The following is a 12,132-nucleotide window of genomic DNA, read 5'->3' as shown; positions in this document are numbered from 1 at the left end:
CTCAAAGAAGAAGCTCCTTCTCTCCCAGTTTTGTGACTTGAAAGCACTTGATGGCAACAGTTGAAACAAACATGACTTTTGGCATTTCACATAGCCTATGGGATTATACTTTATGCAGAGACGGTTGATATTGTATATTAAGGATCTTTGCTTTATGCTTCTGTCCCAAGGCATAAATCCCAAAATCACATGACACCAACTTTGGGAATGTGTTACAAACAACATAAACAGTGTTGTCCCTATCTGGACATAGAGATGTATAAAAAAACAACAACAGTCTTGTTATTTTCAACACATTTGTTTTAAGAGTGCAGGTACCATATGTGATAATTATTGTATTTGTAGGCCTACGATAAGTTTGCCCTCTATGTATGATCAATAACGCAAAAAAAACAAAAACATAATGTAACATAATTTCATAATTGGTGACACTTCCTACATACATACATAAACCTAAACATAGTTGTCATCTAGATACTGGATCCTACCCAGAGACGAGGGCAAACACTGCAGCCTCCCACAAGTAATTGGGGGTGTGGTCAAGGTGGGAAACAGCAACAGTCAAAAAATGTGGAGGTAGAGTAGCCTATGGGCGGAAAAGCCAAATATCATCGCAGCTGTCAGTCCAAATGGCGCAAAAAGCAATCATTATTGTGCTTCTTTTCAGTTATTTCCCCTTCTCTTCGCCCGGTGAGTTATATGTTCATTTATTTGTTTGTTTAGTCTAATACGCCGCCATACCTTAGGCTAAGTGCAAGTTTCAAAACGCAAAAAGTTCACCTGATGAAAAATAAATAGCGATCAACGCTGACCGAAACACTACAGCCTAGCCTACTTAACAATCGTGGAAACGTAGGCCTAAATTAGGCATTTAGGTGCAGAATGTAAGTAGGGATAATGTATAGAACGCCGGTCATTATTTGGAAAATGGCTTAAGTCCCAAGAGCCATAGGCTATAATGTAGCCTAAGCATAGGAAACATCAAACTTTTTCTTAATAACAATGATATTGTAAGATTAGGCTACCGTGGTGTGTCTAGACGTCACTGATGCCAGCTACTTGTGTTCAAATTGCTAATTACAAAGGCGTTCATTCAGATTGCTGGTTGATCTTTTACACTTATAACCACTAACCGTCAAGATAACAACATGCGTCATAATACACTGAGCCACAGAGCTCACAGCATAATGGGGCATTTTTTGTAACTGTATCTTTGCATTTCATTCTTTCCATCAGTTTTAAAAAGTATACTTAGTTGTCTTTGGCTCTGAATGGATTTGTACTTATGGCCTCCTTACACCAAACAACTTTGACAAGATTTGGGAAAGATTCTTGAAAGATTGTAGTCTTTTGAGTAAAGCTTGAATGGGGACTCCAATCTTTCAAGAATCTTTCCCAAATCTTGTCAAAGTTGTTTGGTGTAAGGAGGCTATTAGATGTTCAGTGTCTTTGTTTTTATCATAAACTTGGGATCATGTGACTTCCTTAAAACCAGTGGACCACCTACCTGTTCATACTAGTCATGTGATCACCTGTTAAAATGTTGAGCCGAATGGCAACTTTTTTTTTGTCTTGCTTTGTAATTTTGTCATGCTCTGATGAAGGTAATGCGGAAAGGTGTAGGCATGTTTTAAAATAATAGTCATGTGAAATTAAAGGCTTTTAAAACAGAACCCTCATGGGAGATTCAGATGTTCTTCAAAATGTTTTTTTGAAACGTTTTGGATCCCCAAACTAGCACCAGAAGAACACCCAGTCTTACTGTATACCCTAGCAGAAACTTCCTGCAAATTGTAGTGGCGGATTTGTTATTATAGCTTGGTTTTAACATGTAGGCTATATACCTCTGCATTGCCATTTCTCTATTCCTCGATAGCTCTGTCCTCATTCCATTTGTAGGCCTACTTCCTCCCTGTTTTTCACTCTCTATTGTAGGCTACTGTATCCCTCAGTCAGGCTGTCTATGCCTTGGCTGCTATTTTTTTTATAACATAACATCAGACCTTTAATGCAGCGAGAAGAATAAAGCCATAGATTAAGTCTCTGTTGCAAAATAATGTTGTGCTAATCAAACCATGGTAATTTGGGACGGCAAGAAAATGTCCTAATCTAAAACAGGCCTATATGTTTATTTTGGGACACTATTAAACTAACCATGTTTGTATATCATTTATACCTACAATCGATTAGTCAGTCAAAATATAACCTTATTAAGCTTAAGCAAAGGTCTTTTTTCTTTCATTTGATGATTTTTGGGATCAAAACTTTGTGATGCAGCACACCCCCCTACATGATGTCATATGAATTATGTGATTGGCTATGACTTCAGTCACATGCCTCCACAACAAGGTCTTTGAACCAATAGCATTCAGTTACGCTTTTCAGGACAGAAAAAAATGCTGTTTTCTCATGCCGTCCCAACGCTCTTTACCTGCTGTTCCAATATACCTGAATTCACACCAGATAAATAACGATAGAGTAGACAACTGTTTCAATACCACATGTAAATGATACACAGTAGCCTAAAAGATAACAAAAGCTAATTGAATTAATTCACAAGGTCAGTCTATATGAGCAAATCAATAAACTTGAATAATAAATAATAATAAAAAAGAGATGAAACTAAGGTAGCCCATCATAAGTTTCAGGGTGCATTCGAGATGGGCTTAAGTCTATCTACTTAACGTCTAATGTGATGTGCAGTGTCAGCCAGGAAGAGCAAGAAAAGACAGCAGGCAAGCCTTGACTACTGTACTTTTCTCCTTGCAGTCTACACCTTATATGACTTACAGTTTTTCTCTATCGCTTTCAAGCTTGTGTCAACTCTGACATCATCAACTGTCTCCAGTGAAGATCCACAATGCAGAAATTAACCAAGTCAGGACCTACAAGTACTTGGGTGTCATCATGATAGACAAAAACCTTTCATGGATCCCTCACATAAAATTTACCTGCAAAAACATACAACAGCGGATTTATTTGCTACGGAGATTTAGATTCTTTGGAGATAGCACCCAAATAATCTCCTTGTTCTTCACATCAGTGATCCAGAGTGTAATGCTTAATTGTAGCACAGTTTGGCTGAGTAGCCTTTTAGTCAAAGATAAAGCAAAGCTATACCATCAAATTAAAATCTGTTCAAAGATCACTGGGCTACCTGTAGCACACCTCTTCCAGGAAGCCCACAACAAGAGCATGCTCAGGCTGGCTAGATATATTTACACAGACACCTCACATGTATATATCCATGGATGCAATGTCGAAAGTTTGGATGTATTGATGTAGCCTCTTTGTAATATATTGTCTTCTGTCATGCTTGATACTATCTTTTGTGGCTATGTTTCATGTTTGTCTGTTGATACTGTCATGTGTGGCTAAGTTTCATGTTTGTCTGTCGATGCTTTATGTCCTACATGTATGTATTGTTCCTGTCCTTTGTATACTGTCCTATACTTAAATGAGCTGCCCAGGGATGCAAAAAGAATTTCAGCACAAACTCACAAATAAAGTTGTATCGTAATTTTATCGTATCGTACATCACATTTTTAAAACCATTAATCTGAACAGAAGCACTCTAGCCAAAATGACACATTTCGCTTGCAAAAAGCTGTTGCTCTCTCTCAAATTTTGCCTTCAAACACATCCTGTCGTCAAATTTGTTGATTTGAAATCTGATCACTACGGAGCGCCCCAAAGGGCCATGATGGGAATTTGTTTTTAGAGGTGAAAATGTATTTTTAGAGATCCTTTGGCATTCTCTTGCAGTACTTTTGTCTTTTATGAGGGAACACAAAACTTATTGTGAAAGAATACAACAATTGTTTGAGGGAATGTAAAACTATTGTGAGGGAACTCAATAGGAGCTCCCTCCCTTTGGGGGCCTCGTAGATTCCCACGTACTAAGTTTCTATCTTTTAGTATTTCAAGTAGGATTAAATAAAGTCTTCTTTAATTTGCTAGGCCACATTCACGTCAGCAGCAGCAAATTCACTCATTCTCTCTTTACCTCTCTCTCTCTCACACACACACACACACACACAGAACGGAGCGCACATCAAATTCATTTTCAATGAAATTGTCAAATGTATCACTTTTTGATATGTCTTCTATGTCCTTTTTGAAGCTAAATATGGGTTTACACGCTTTGCAGAGTCACATTCTATTTTATACAGCATCCCTACTTTTTGAAATTGGGGTTGTATTTTCTTACGACATTCAATGTCTCTCATTTGTATTTTTTTTTTAGAAAACCATACCCTGCTTCATTGTTGCACAGCCATGTCAGGATTTGAAGGCTTTCCAGATTATATGGACATTGAAATGGTTGATGGTCAAGACTGGAGCCTTTATACCAGTATCACAAAGATGAAAGTCCCCTTGGATCCATTCGTGAAGGAACATCTGGATCCAAAGCACTGGGATAATAGCACTGAAGAGTCAGCTAGATTGGAGCTTGTAGTCACCACCATATTTGATTTTATAAAATTGCACAACAATGAGACTGGTGAGTGGGCATATACAAATGCACTATAAGTACTTTCCATGCACATTACAATAAGTAAGTAACATGTAACATGCGACGTGCTAGCGGAGTGCCTAAAACCCCCCTTAGCTGTTGTAGAATCAGCGTAACCTACGGACTCGAGTGGCTTATTGCTTTTCTAAAACTGTTGCTATAAATACCTGGCTAAGTTTAAAACAACCTACGGCCTCTCGGGGCTTATTGCTTAATTCAATTTCAATTTAATTTCACTTATAGAGCACCAAAACACATGTCTCATGGCGCTTTACAGAGTCTTAAACATTCAGAGAGAGGAGTAACAGGGGTGAGGAAAAACTCCCTAGAATTGGAGATACATATAGGAAGAAACCTTGAGTAGATCCACGACTCAAGGGCCTGACCCATCTGCCTAGGGTCAGTTACAAGGCAGTATGGTCTGTATACATGATAAATGAATAGGTTATTTAGGTGTAGAGAATAGCACATATTGTTTAAAGCCACCTGAGGTATATGTTACAAAGAGGTAGGATGGTTACATAACCAGTATGATAATGCATCCTATTTAGTGTCAGAAAGTTCAAATAGTCCAGTGTAGTGAATGAATTGTCCATAGGGATAAGGAGTTGTTACAGGGCAAGCAGTGGGTGGCTAGGCTATGCGGGCCAGGAATCCAGGCAAGGGGACAGCAACAAGCGATGGTAGGGCAGTCATAGGGATGGGACTTCAGGTGTGATGAGGGTCAAACACAAGGATGGATGATGACTGGTAATGGTTTACCTCACAAGTGAACTAAGGGGGAAGAAAGAGATATAGAGGGGGTTAGTATTACTCATGATGGTTAGTATTAATAAGTATATCAAGGGTACTATTAAAGTGTTATACTATTGAGAGAAAAGGCAAGACAGGGAGAGTTGAGAGAGAGAGAGAGAGGGAGAGAAGAGGGAGTTGAATGGCAAGACAGAGAGAAGAGGTAGGAGGAGAGTTGAGAGAGAGGGGGAGGGGGAGACTACGGCGTGGTGAAGAGTAGTCAGCACTTAATCTGTGTTTCATTGAATTAGGCCCACAACACCTCTAGAAGGCTCAGCAGTGGTATCTGGTACCCCAACGGTATCATGTCCAAGAGCTCCCACGTACAAGGCCCCAGAGTGTAGCGCTGTAGCTGCCTGGCTGCATTAGCTGCTGTAGCAACTCGAGATGTGAAACCGATTGTTTTCAGGGTTTTTTGTACCGACAGTACTTGGTGACCTCCATAAACAGAGATCTATGTAAAAACTTGCCGGATTTCTCCTTTAAGTCCTGAGTAATCTCACTGACCAGGTGCTGCTGGGCAGGTTGCAGATCAGTGTGTTAGTGTATTCTCAGAGCATGTGTTTTGTTGACTGCAGCATGAAGGGAACAAATGTAAAGTAGGGCAGCATTTATATTTTAAAGTTTTGACACAATAGAATTTACTTTTTTTAGAATAGTATGATATCAAATTCATTCAAGTAAACAGCATTTTTTTTTCAACAAAAGACTACTGTATCAGTGCCAGTGTTCCCTCGAATATATGTTTTGGTATGGTGAATAATTGTAAAGTGAGAACATTAGACCCCACATACGATCACAATGTGAACACAAATCTATGAACGTTTTGAATTCTTTCTCATAAAAATACCCACTGCAGAAACCCATATAGACAAAACCTTTGTGTATTAGTTTGTCATTCAACTTTGTCAGTCATTTTTCACCCTTTAGTGTACATGATCTACCTTTTAATGTCTCTTTATACGCCTTTAATCTATAGCAGGAGCACATGTATTCCAGATGAGTATTTCCTGTTGGTGGGATGATAAGACTCATGCCAAAGGTAGTAGTGAGGCATCTGTGTACGATGGACTAGACTTCGTATGGAGTGGACCAGTGGCTCATGTGTCAAATGGATTATCTGGCAAAGATGAGATAGAGCCAACATACCTGCAGGAGTGCACTGGGCAGCTAAAGAAATATGTGACGTCTGGGAAGGAATACTTGAACAGGAAAGGTACAGTAGCGCTTACAATAGAGACACTTCATCAACCTATTTTAAAGGATTGTTTTTACTTATAAATGTTTAATAAATAATGACATCAAATATATGTTTGATAACTTAATTAAGTGCATCTACAAAATGTATGATATCATGGAAAAGTTCATTTTCTGTCCTCTGTCCTCCTCACACAGTGTTGGAGATTTTTGCAAGTTAATTAAATGTATTAATCTATACATAGTTAATTTAATGATTTATGTATTAATATAGCATCATAATATAATATATTGACATGTGATTTGTATGCCAATGTATTAGTCGTGTAATATATAATCAATTAGTGACTTTGTGTATGTAAATATAAATATGCACATTAATAAAAAATTTAATTCAATTACGGTTCTCATGGTGTATGATTTTCTTTCTTTTTTTCATATTTCTCTTCATGTCCTGTTCCTCCAGTCCCCCCAGATGTCTTGCTGTTCTTTAGCTACTCTTCCAACTCTTCAGTGGTGTGCCACGCTACAGGTTTCTACCCTAAGAGAATGAACATCACTTGGAAGAAAGATGGACAGGTGATGAAAGAGGATGTGGGGCCGATACTGCCCAATGGGGATGGAACCTTCCAGATAAGAGCCATGATTACTGTGTCACCTGAGGAGATGATGAAGAGCAACTTCACCTGTGAGGTGGAACACGTCAGTGGACTGATCATCAAGACCCTGAGTGAGGAAAATGGTAAGAGAGCACTGGAACCTTGACTACCATACTATATGTTATTTCACACACAAGATGATGACTAATGGGCGTAAGGTGCAATGCAACGATCTATGTTAGTTTGTGGCCAATGCAGTTATCATTATCTCGCCAGGGCCAGGGACACATGTTGTCTAAACAGCAAATGAACAGGCGCCCACAGGCGTTACAATGAAAGGCACATCGATCACACATTGCTGTTTTGATGCCACAGAAAATGATAATGCCACTGATTAAGAAACACCTTATATTATCTAAGTGAAAGACACAGTGTTTGTTATATGAGTTACCTGTGATCTAGCTAGTGATGAGACCTTAGTAAGGTGTCAGGATCCCCACCTGGGGCCTATTGCACAAAACTAGGATAAGGGATTAAGCCGGGATATCTTGGCTAAACTAGGGATTAAAATAAGGGATTAAGCCGGGATATCTTGGCTATTCTGGCTCAATTTATCTGTGATCCGGTTGCACAAAAGCGGGATAGGGGGCAGCAGGATATGTTATGGTATAAGTCATCATGGCGATTTATTCTGTGAAGTTCCAGGATCTATTTAATCTCATCCCTTATCTCAGTAAGCAGTCACCACAAACGGCCCACTACACATTGTTATCACATATAACTAGATCCACTGTCATAATTTAAACATTTGTGATCATTAATTAACTTTTACAGACTCATTCCTGACCGGTCATGTGACAAATGATAGATAGATAGATAGATAGATAGATAGATAGATAGATACTTTATTGATCCCCAAATGTGACGTCACGGGAGCACCGTAACCATTTTGCGCTTGGCGGTCGCGACACTAGTTGCAATATTCTCCTAAACAGAGGTGTTGCTGTTTGTTGCTGTTGTGAAAAGCCTATCACTACCTACTTTACACCGTAGAAGAAGCAATGAAGCAGCTCTAGTTGCCATGGTGAATCTATGATCGATGGCGAGTCTATTTGAGGAAGCCATGAGCGTGCACTTATCCAGGATAGGTTTCACCTGGCTTGATGAATCCGTGTCTGCTCATCCTGGCTTGGTCTTTGTGCAACCAATTAAGCCTGTGCGCTCTTGTTTTGGATCTACTGAGCGCAGCTCAGTAACTTATCCTGGATGTCTTAATTCTGCTTTTGTGCAACGGGCCCCAGGTTGTTAGTAAGTTTGTAAATTTGTAAAGTTTGTAGTGTCTTAATAAAGCATGTTTGTTGGAACTTCTGTTCTGTGTGAAGGAGTCTTGCGCTTGGCTCCTCCTGCAAATTCCTGACATAATGTGTCCCTGGCAACACAGTGAAAAGGCTGTGCTGGTGTGCTTGGATGAATGTCCTTAAGATTTTTATTTGAATGATATTGGGATAAGTGTTTTTTTCAGGCTACATGTATGTTTCCAATTGTATGCTCTTGTCAGTTGTTGCTATGAAAATAAATAACTAAGTTTAAGACTTTTGTCGTAGCTCTGTCTGTACTCTGCTTGTCACACACTCACCTGTTTTAGCAAAACAAGCTTGATGGTATCCTGCGCTTAATAGACAGTTGCAGATTCCTTCTGCAGAGATGTGTTCACTCAACATCATAATGCCAAAATGCTGTGGTCCAAGTGTTCCATGCTCTTAAAGGGTATGGGTGATGGCACTCTCATTGGTTTAATTGATATTATGCCCAAAATACACCTATGATTACCAGTCATTAAGAAACATAAGAACACCCAAAATGTATTTAAACCACATACTTCAGACCATGCATTTTAGATAATCAAAATAGGGCCTGTTACAGCACCTTCTCACTTTGGGGTGTACGTAAGTCAGATAGGTCAGAGTGCAGAGTCCTCATGAAAGATACAGTATCAGAATCATTATTTATAGTTTTTTATTTAAAGTATCAGTTGCATTTTTTATTTGTGAATTTTAATGTTCTTTCTGTAGTGACTTCTGATTTATTCCAGGTTCTTCGATTGTGATTGTGATTGCGATTTTGGCTGGGATTGTGATTGTGGCTGGAATTGGGATTGTGGCTGGAATTGGGAAATTCTTTTGGACAAGAACGAGGACACAAAATGAGACTAGACTTGCACCACAGAGGAGACAAGGTGGGACTGGACTTTGGTAAACTTTACAATTCTATATTCTATATTGTATGTTTGTTTTCTAACTCTATTGCTGCATCAGTTGTAATGTTAACATATTTTTCTTTTTACAGACCAAGAGGCTGCCTCTAAATGCTGTGTGAAGTTCTCAGATTTGGTAAAACACATCTGTGCTTCTCTCAGTATCTCTCTATCTCTCTCTCTCAGTATCTCTTTTCTCTTTTTTGGTCAGCAAGGGAAAAACACCTGATAACTGGTCATTTAATGGTTCAGCATGTAGTTGTAGTTGTAGCCATGAGAGGGGCTTTAGTGCAAGCGGCAGCATGCATACCACATTCAGGTGTAAGTTCTCCAAACCCAAATTCTCCCCCCATCTTTCTCTCCCACTCCTATAAAAGAATATCTAGTAGACATCCAATGATGTAATTCCAAATGTATGCTTAGAAGGCAGGGGATCCTCTTATATCACTAGACTATAGCAACATATTCAAAAATATATAAATTCTGTTGATGCATGTTGGCAATCATTGAATCTTTGTTTTGGTGTTTTTTTTGTTCTACAGCAGAATGGTACAAATTTGAGTGGATCTGATACACCTCTGATGACAAAGTATGTTTTTCTGCTTCAAAGTAGACTTATCACAGCTTTCTACCAAGAAGCTAAAGAGATGCTACATTATCCATATTTGTGTAGTCAATAATTAATTTAGTGTTCTCTGATTCTGTGAATTGCTTAGCCTAATGTAGTGTTTTAATTCCTTACAGCCCTGACAATATTCCGTGCTACTCCTGAGAAGACAGGATTTTCATCCACAAACCTGGTCTGAAAATGCCTTTTCACACCAGCCTGGCTGCCATTTTTACATAACACTGCATTTCCTCTGTTTTTCAGTTTTAACAACACAATTTTGTGAGAACTTTAGAGAGTGTGGCTCTTATATTTTTGTGTCTTTGAGCTCTTTGTGTCTGTCAGGATAGTGCTTGTGTCTTTGTGTCTGTCAGGATAGTGCTTTCTCAAAGGGGCCTCCAAACAGAGCATTTACTAGTGCTAGCAATTGATGAAATGGATTTTATAGGGCTGAAGATGGCATATGGCCACCAGCAAAAGGAACGGGCTGAGGGACCCAATTGGACTGCCATTCGATCATGGTTGTTATGGGGAAGTTTCCCTATAATAGGCCTACATGGGTGTATGTCTCTGATATGATGCCTTACGAGGCCCTGTTTTTGCCAAAAATGACAAACAGTGACCTCAATAAATGAGAAATTTAGTCAGTCATCGGTTGTGACATCCACGTTTTGTGCCGTTTTAGCTGGGGTCAGTGAAGTAAGTCCCCCCACTCGGTGGCCATCTTGGTAACACACTTTGGGCAGTTATGGGGCAGCTATTCCTATTCAAGTGAATGGGGAGGCATACAGGAAGGGACAGGATATGTGTAGAGACTACTGCCATGTTGGCGTCATGAACTAACCCCATACATTTCTATGGAGGATTCTTCAGATCTGTAGGGAAATAGCTGCAGTAACTGAGAATACCATGAGCTCAGTTTTGGAGCTGAAGGTGCCGATGTTTTCATTCAGACTGAAATATCCAAAATGATAATATGGTTATGAAGATGTTCTGCATAGCTCTGTGCCATTTGCATGTTTTAGCACAAGCAGAAACGTTCACCTGTGCAGTGTCTGCATAGTTGTATGTGAAAATGTTTTATATTTTTTATTTCAATTGAATGCATCTATTTACATATACAACAGTGTATGTAAATAACTAAATATTTAAAATATAGCTATATTGCCCATCAGTATGATGGTTGCAGTGTAGGCCTACTCTGTTTTAATATAATATTTCAGCTATTTCAGCTGGGTTGTTGGGTACTTGAGATTTGGCCACTATTTATCCAATAGCAAGGAATTTGACATATTTTCCTGTGTATACCAAAGAAAAAATGCAATATACTTAATTGTTTGTCATACACAAAAAAAATTGCTTTTTTTTACAACAAACTGTCTATTCGTTTTTTTGTATCACTTTATCACTGTCAGTGGAAAGACTCGTCCAGTCCTCTGTCTTTGCTTTCCTGTTTTTCACTAGGACATTTACATAATGTTTGTTAAAGTCTGTTGGTAAACAAAAAAGAAATCCACAACCAAGACATGGTATTACCTGGGAAATACAGACATATATTCATAGCCTATATTTAAATAGTTTCATCACCAGTCATGATATATTACCTGGCAGTGTATTTCAATTTGTATGTTTATCTCATTTGTACTGTAAAGTTGCAAATAAAATATTAATATTTTAAATAGAAATGGGTGTATCTGGCTTTGTTGATTCTAAAAAAATATATAACATTATAAATATAAATTATGATACCACTTCAGAATAAAATATCACTGAATAAAGAATTCAAAGAAAAACGTCTGTCTCTGTGTCTGATAACTTGGGAGAAAAACAGTCTGCCCTCTAGTGTCCTATTCTGGTCACTGCACTGACATAAGCTCTGTTTGCAATCACAAAATAAAGTCATAGGGCCCTATCATGACATTCTAAAGTGCATCGTCACTCGTCAAAAGATTGGTGCTGAAAGCGTGAGTGTCACGCCAGATGCGTGAGAGTTGGCAACCCTGATAAACCACAGAATCTTTCTGTGAAGAGCAATGAGGAAATACTGCAGGGTGCTCTACATTCCACTAATAGCCATCTGCTTCTGCCATCTGCCAGCATGATTTACACTAGAAATAGAAATTCCCTCCAAGGCTAAAGTAACACAATAGGAAGCAAAGTGCAATAC

At 38.7% G+C, this 12,132-nt stretch overlaps 1 protein-coding gene across 2 annotated transcripts; it reads left to right on the top strand.

Annotated features, from left to right (window-relative positions):
- Positions 1–530: 530 nt before the first annotated feature.
- On the top strand, positions 531–11,566 carry LOC125302152 (major histocompatibility complex class I-related gene protein-like). Of its 2 annotated transcripts, none has more exons than XM_048255188.1 (8): positions 531–690; positions 4,247–4,504; positions 6,288–6,524; positions 6,972–7,247; positions 9,197–9,340; positions 9,451–9,494; positions 9,904–9,947; positions 10,103–11,566. In XM_048255188.1, exons 1-8 carry the CDS (start codon positions 630–632, stop codon positions 10,128–10,130), a joined length of 1,092 nt encoding a protein of 363 aa, XP_048111145.1. In that variant the 5' UTR covers positions 531–629; the 3' UTR covers positions 10,131–11,566. The 2 variants fall into 2 exon arrangements, with proteins under 2 accessions (XP_048111145.1, XP_048111144.1); XM_048255187.1 differs by having other exon boundaries at positions 9,901–9,947.
- The last annotated feature ends 566 nt before the right edge of the window (positions 11,567–12,132 follow it).

This window comes from Alosa alosa, chromosome 10, assembly GCF_017589495.1.
Source record: "Alosa alosa isolate M-15738 ecotype Scorff River chromosome 10, AALO_Geno_1.1, whole genome shotgun sequence".
NCBI lineage: Eukaryota > Metazoa > Chordata > Actinopteri > Clupeiformes > Clupeidae > Alosa > Alosa alosa.
This window is presented reverse-complemented; position numbering and strand designations above follow the sequence as displayed.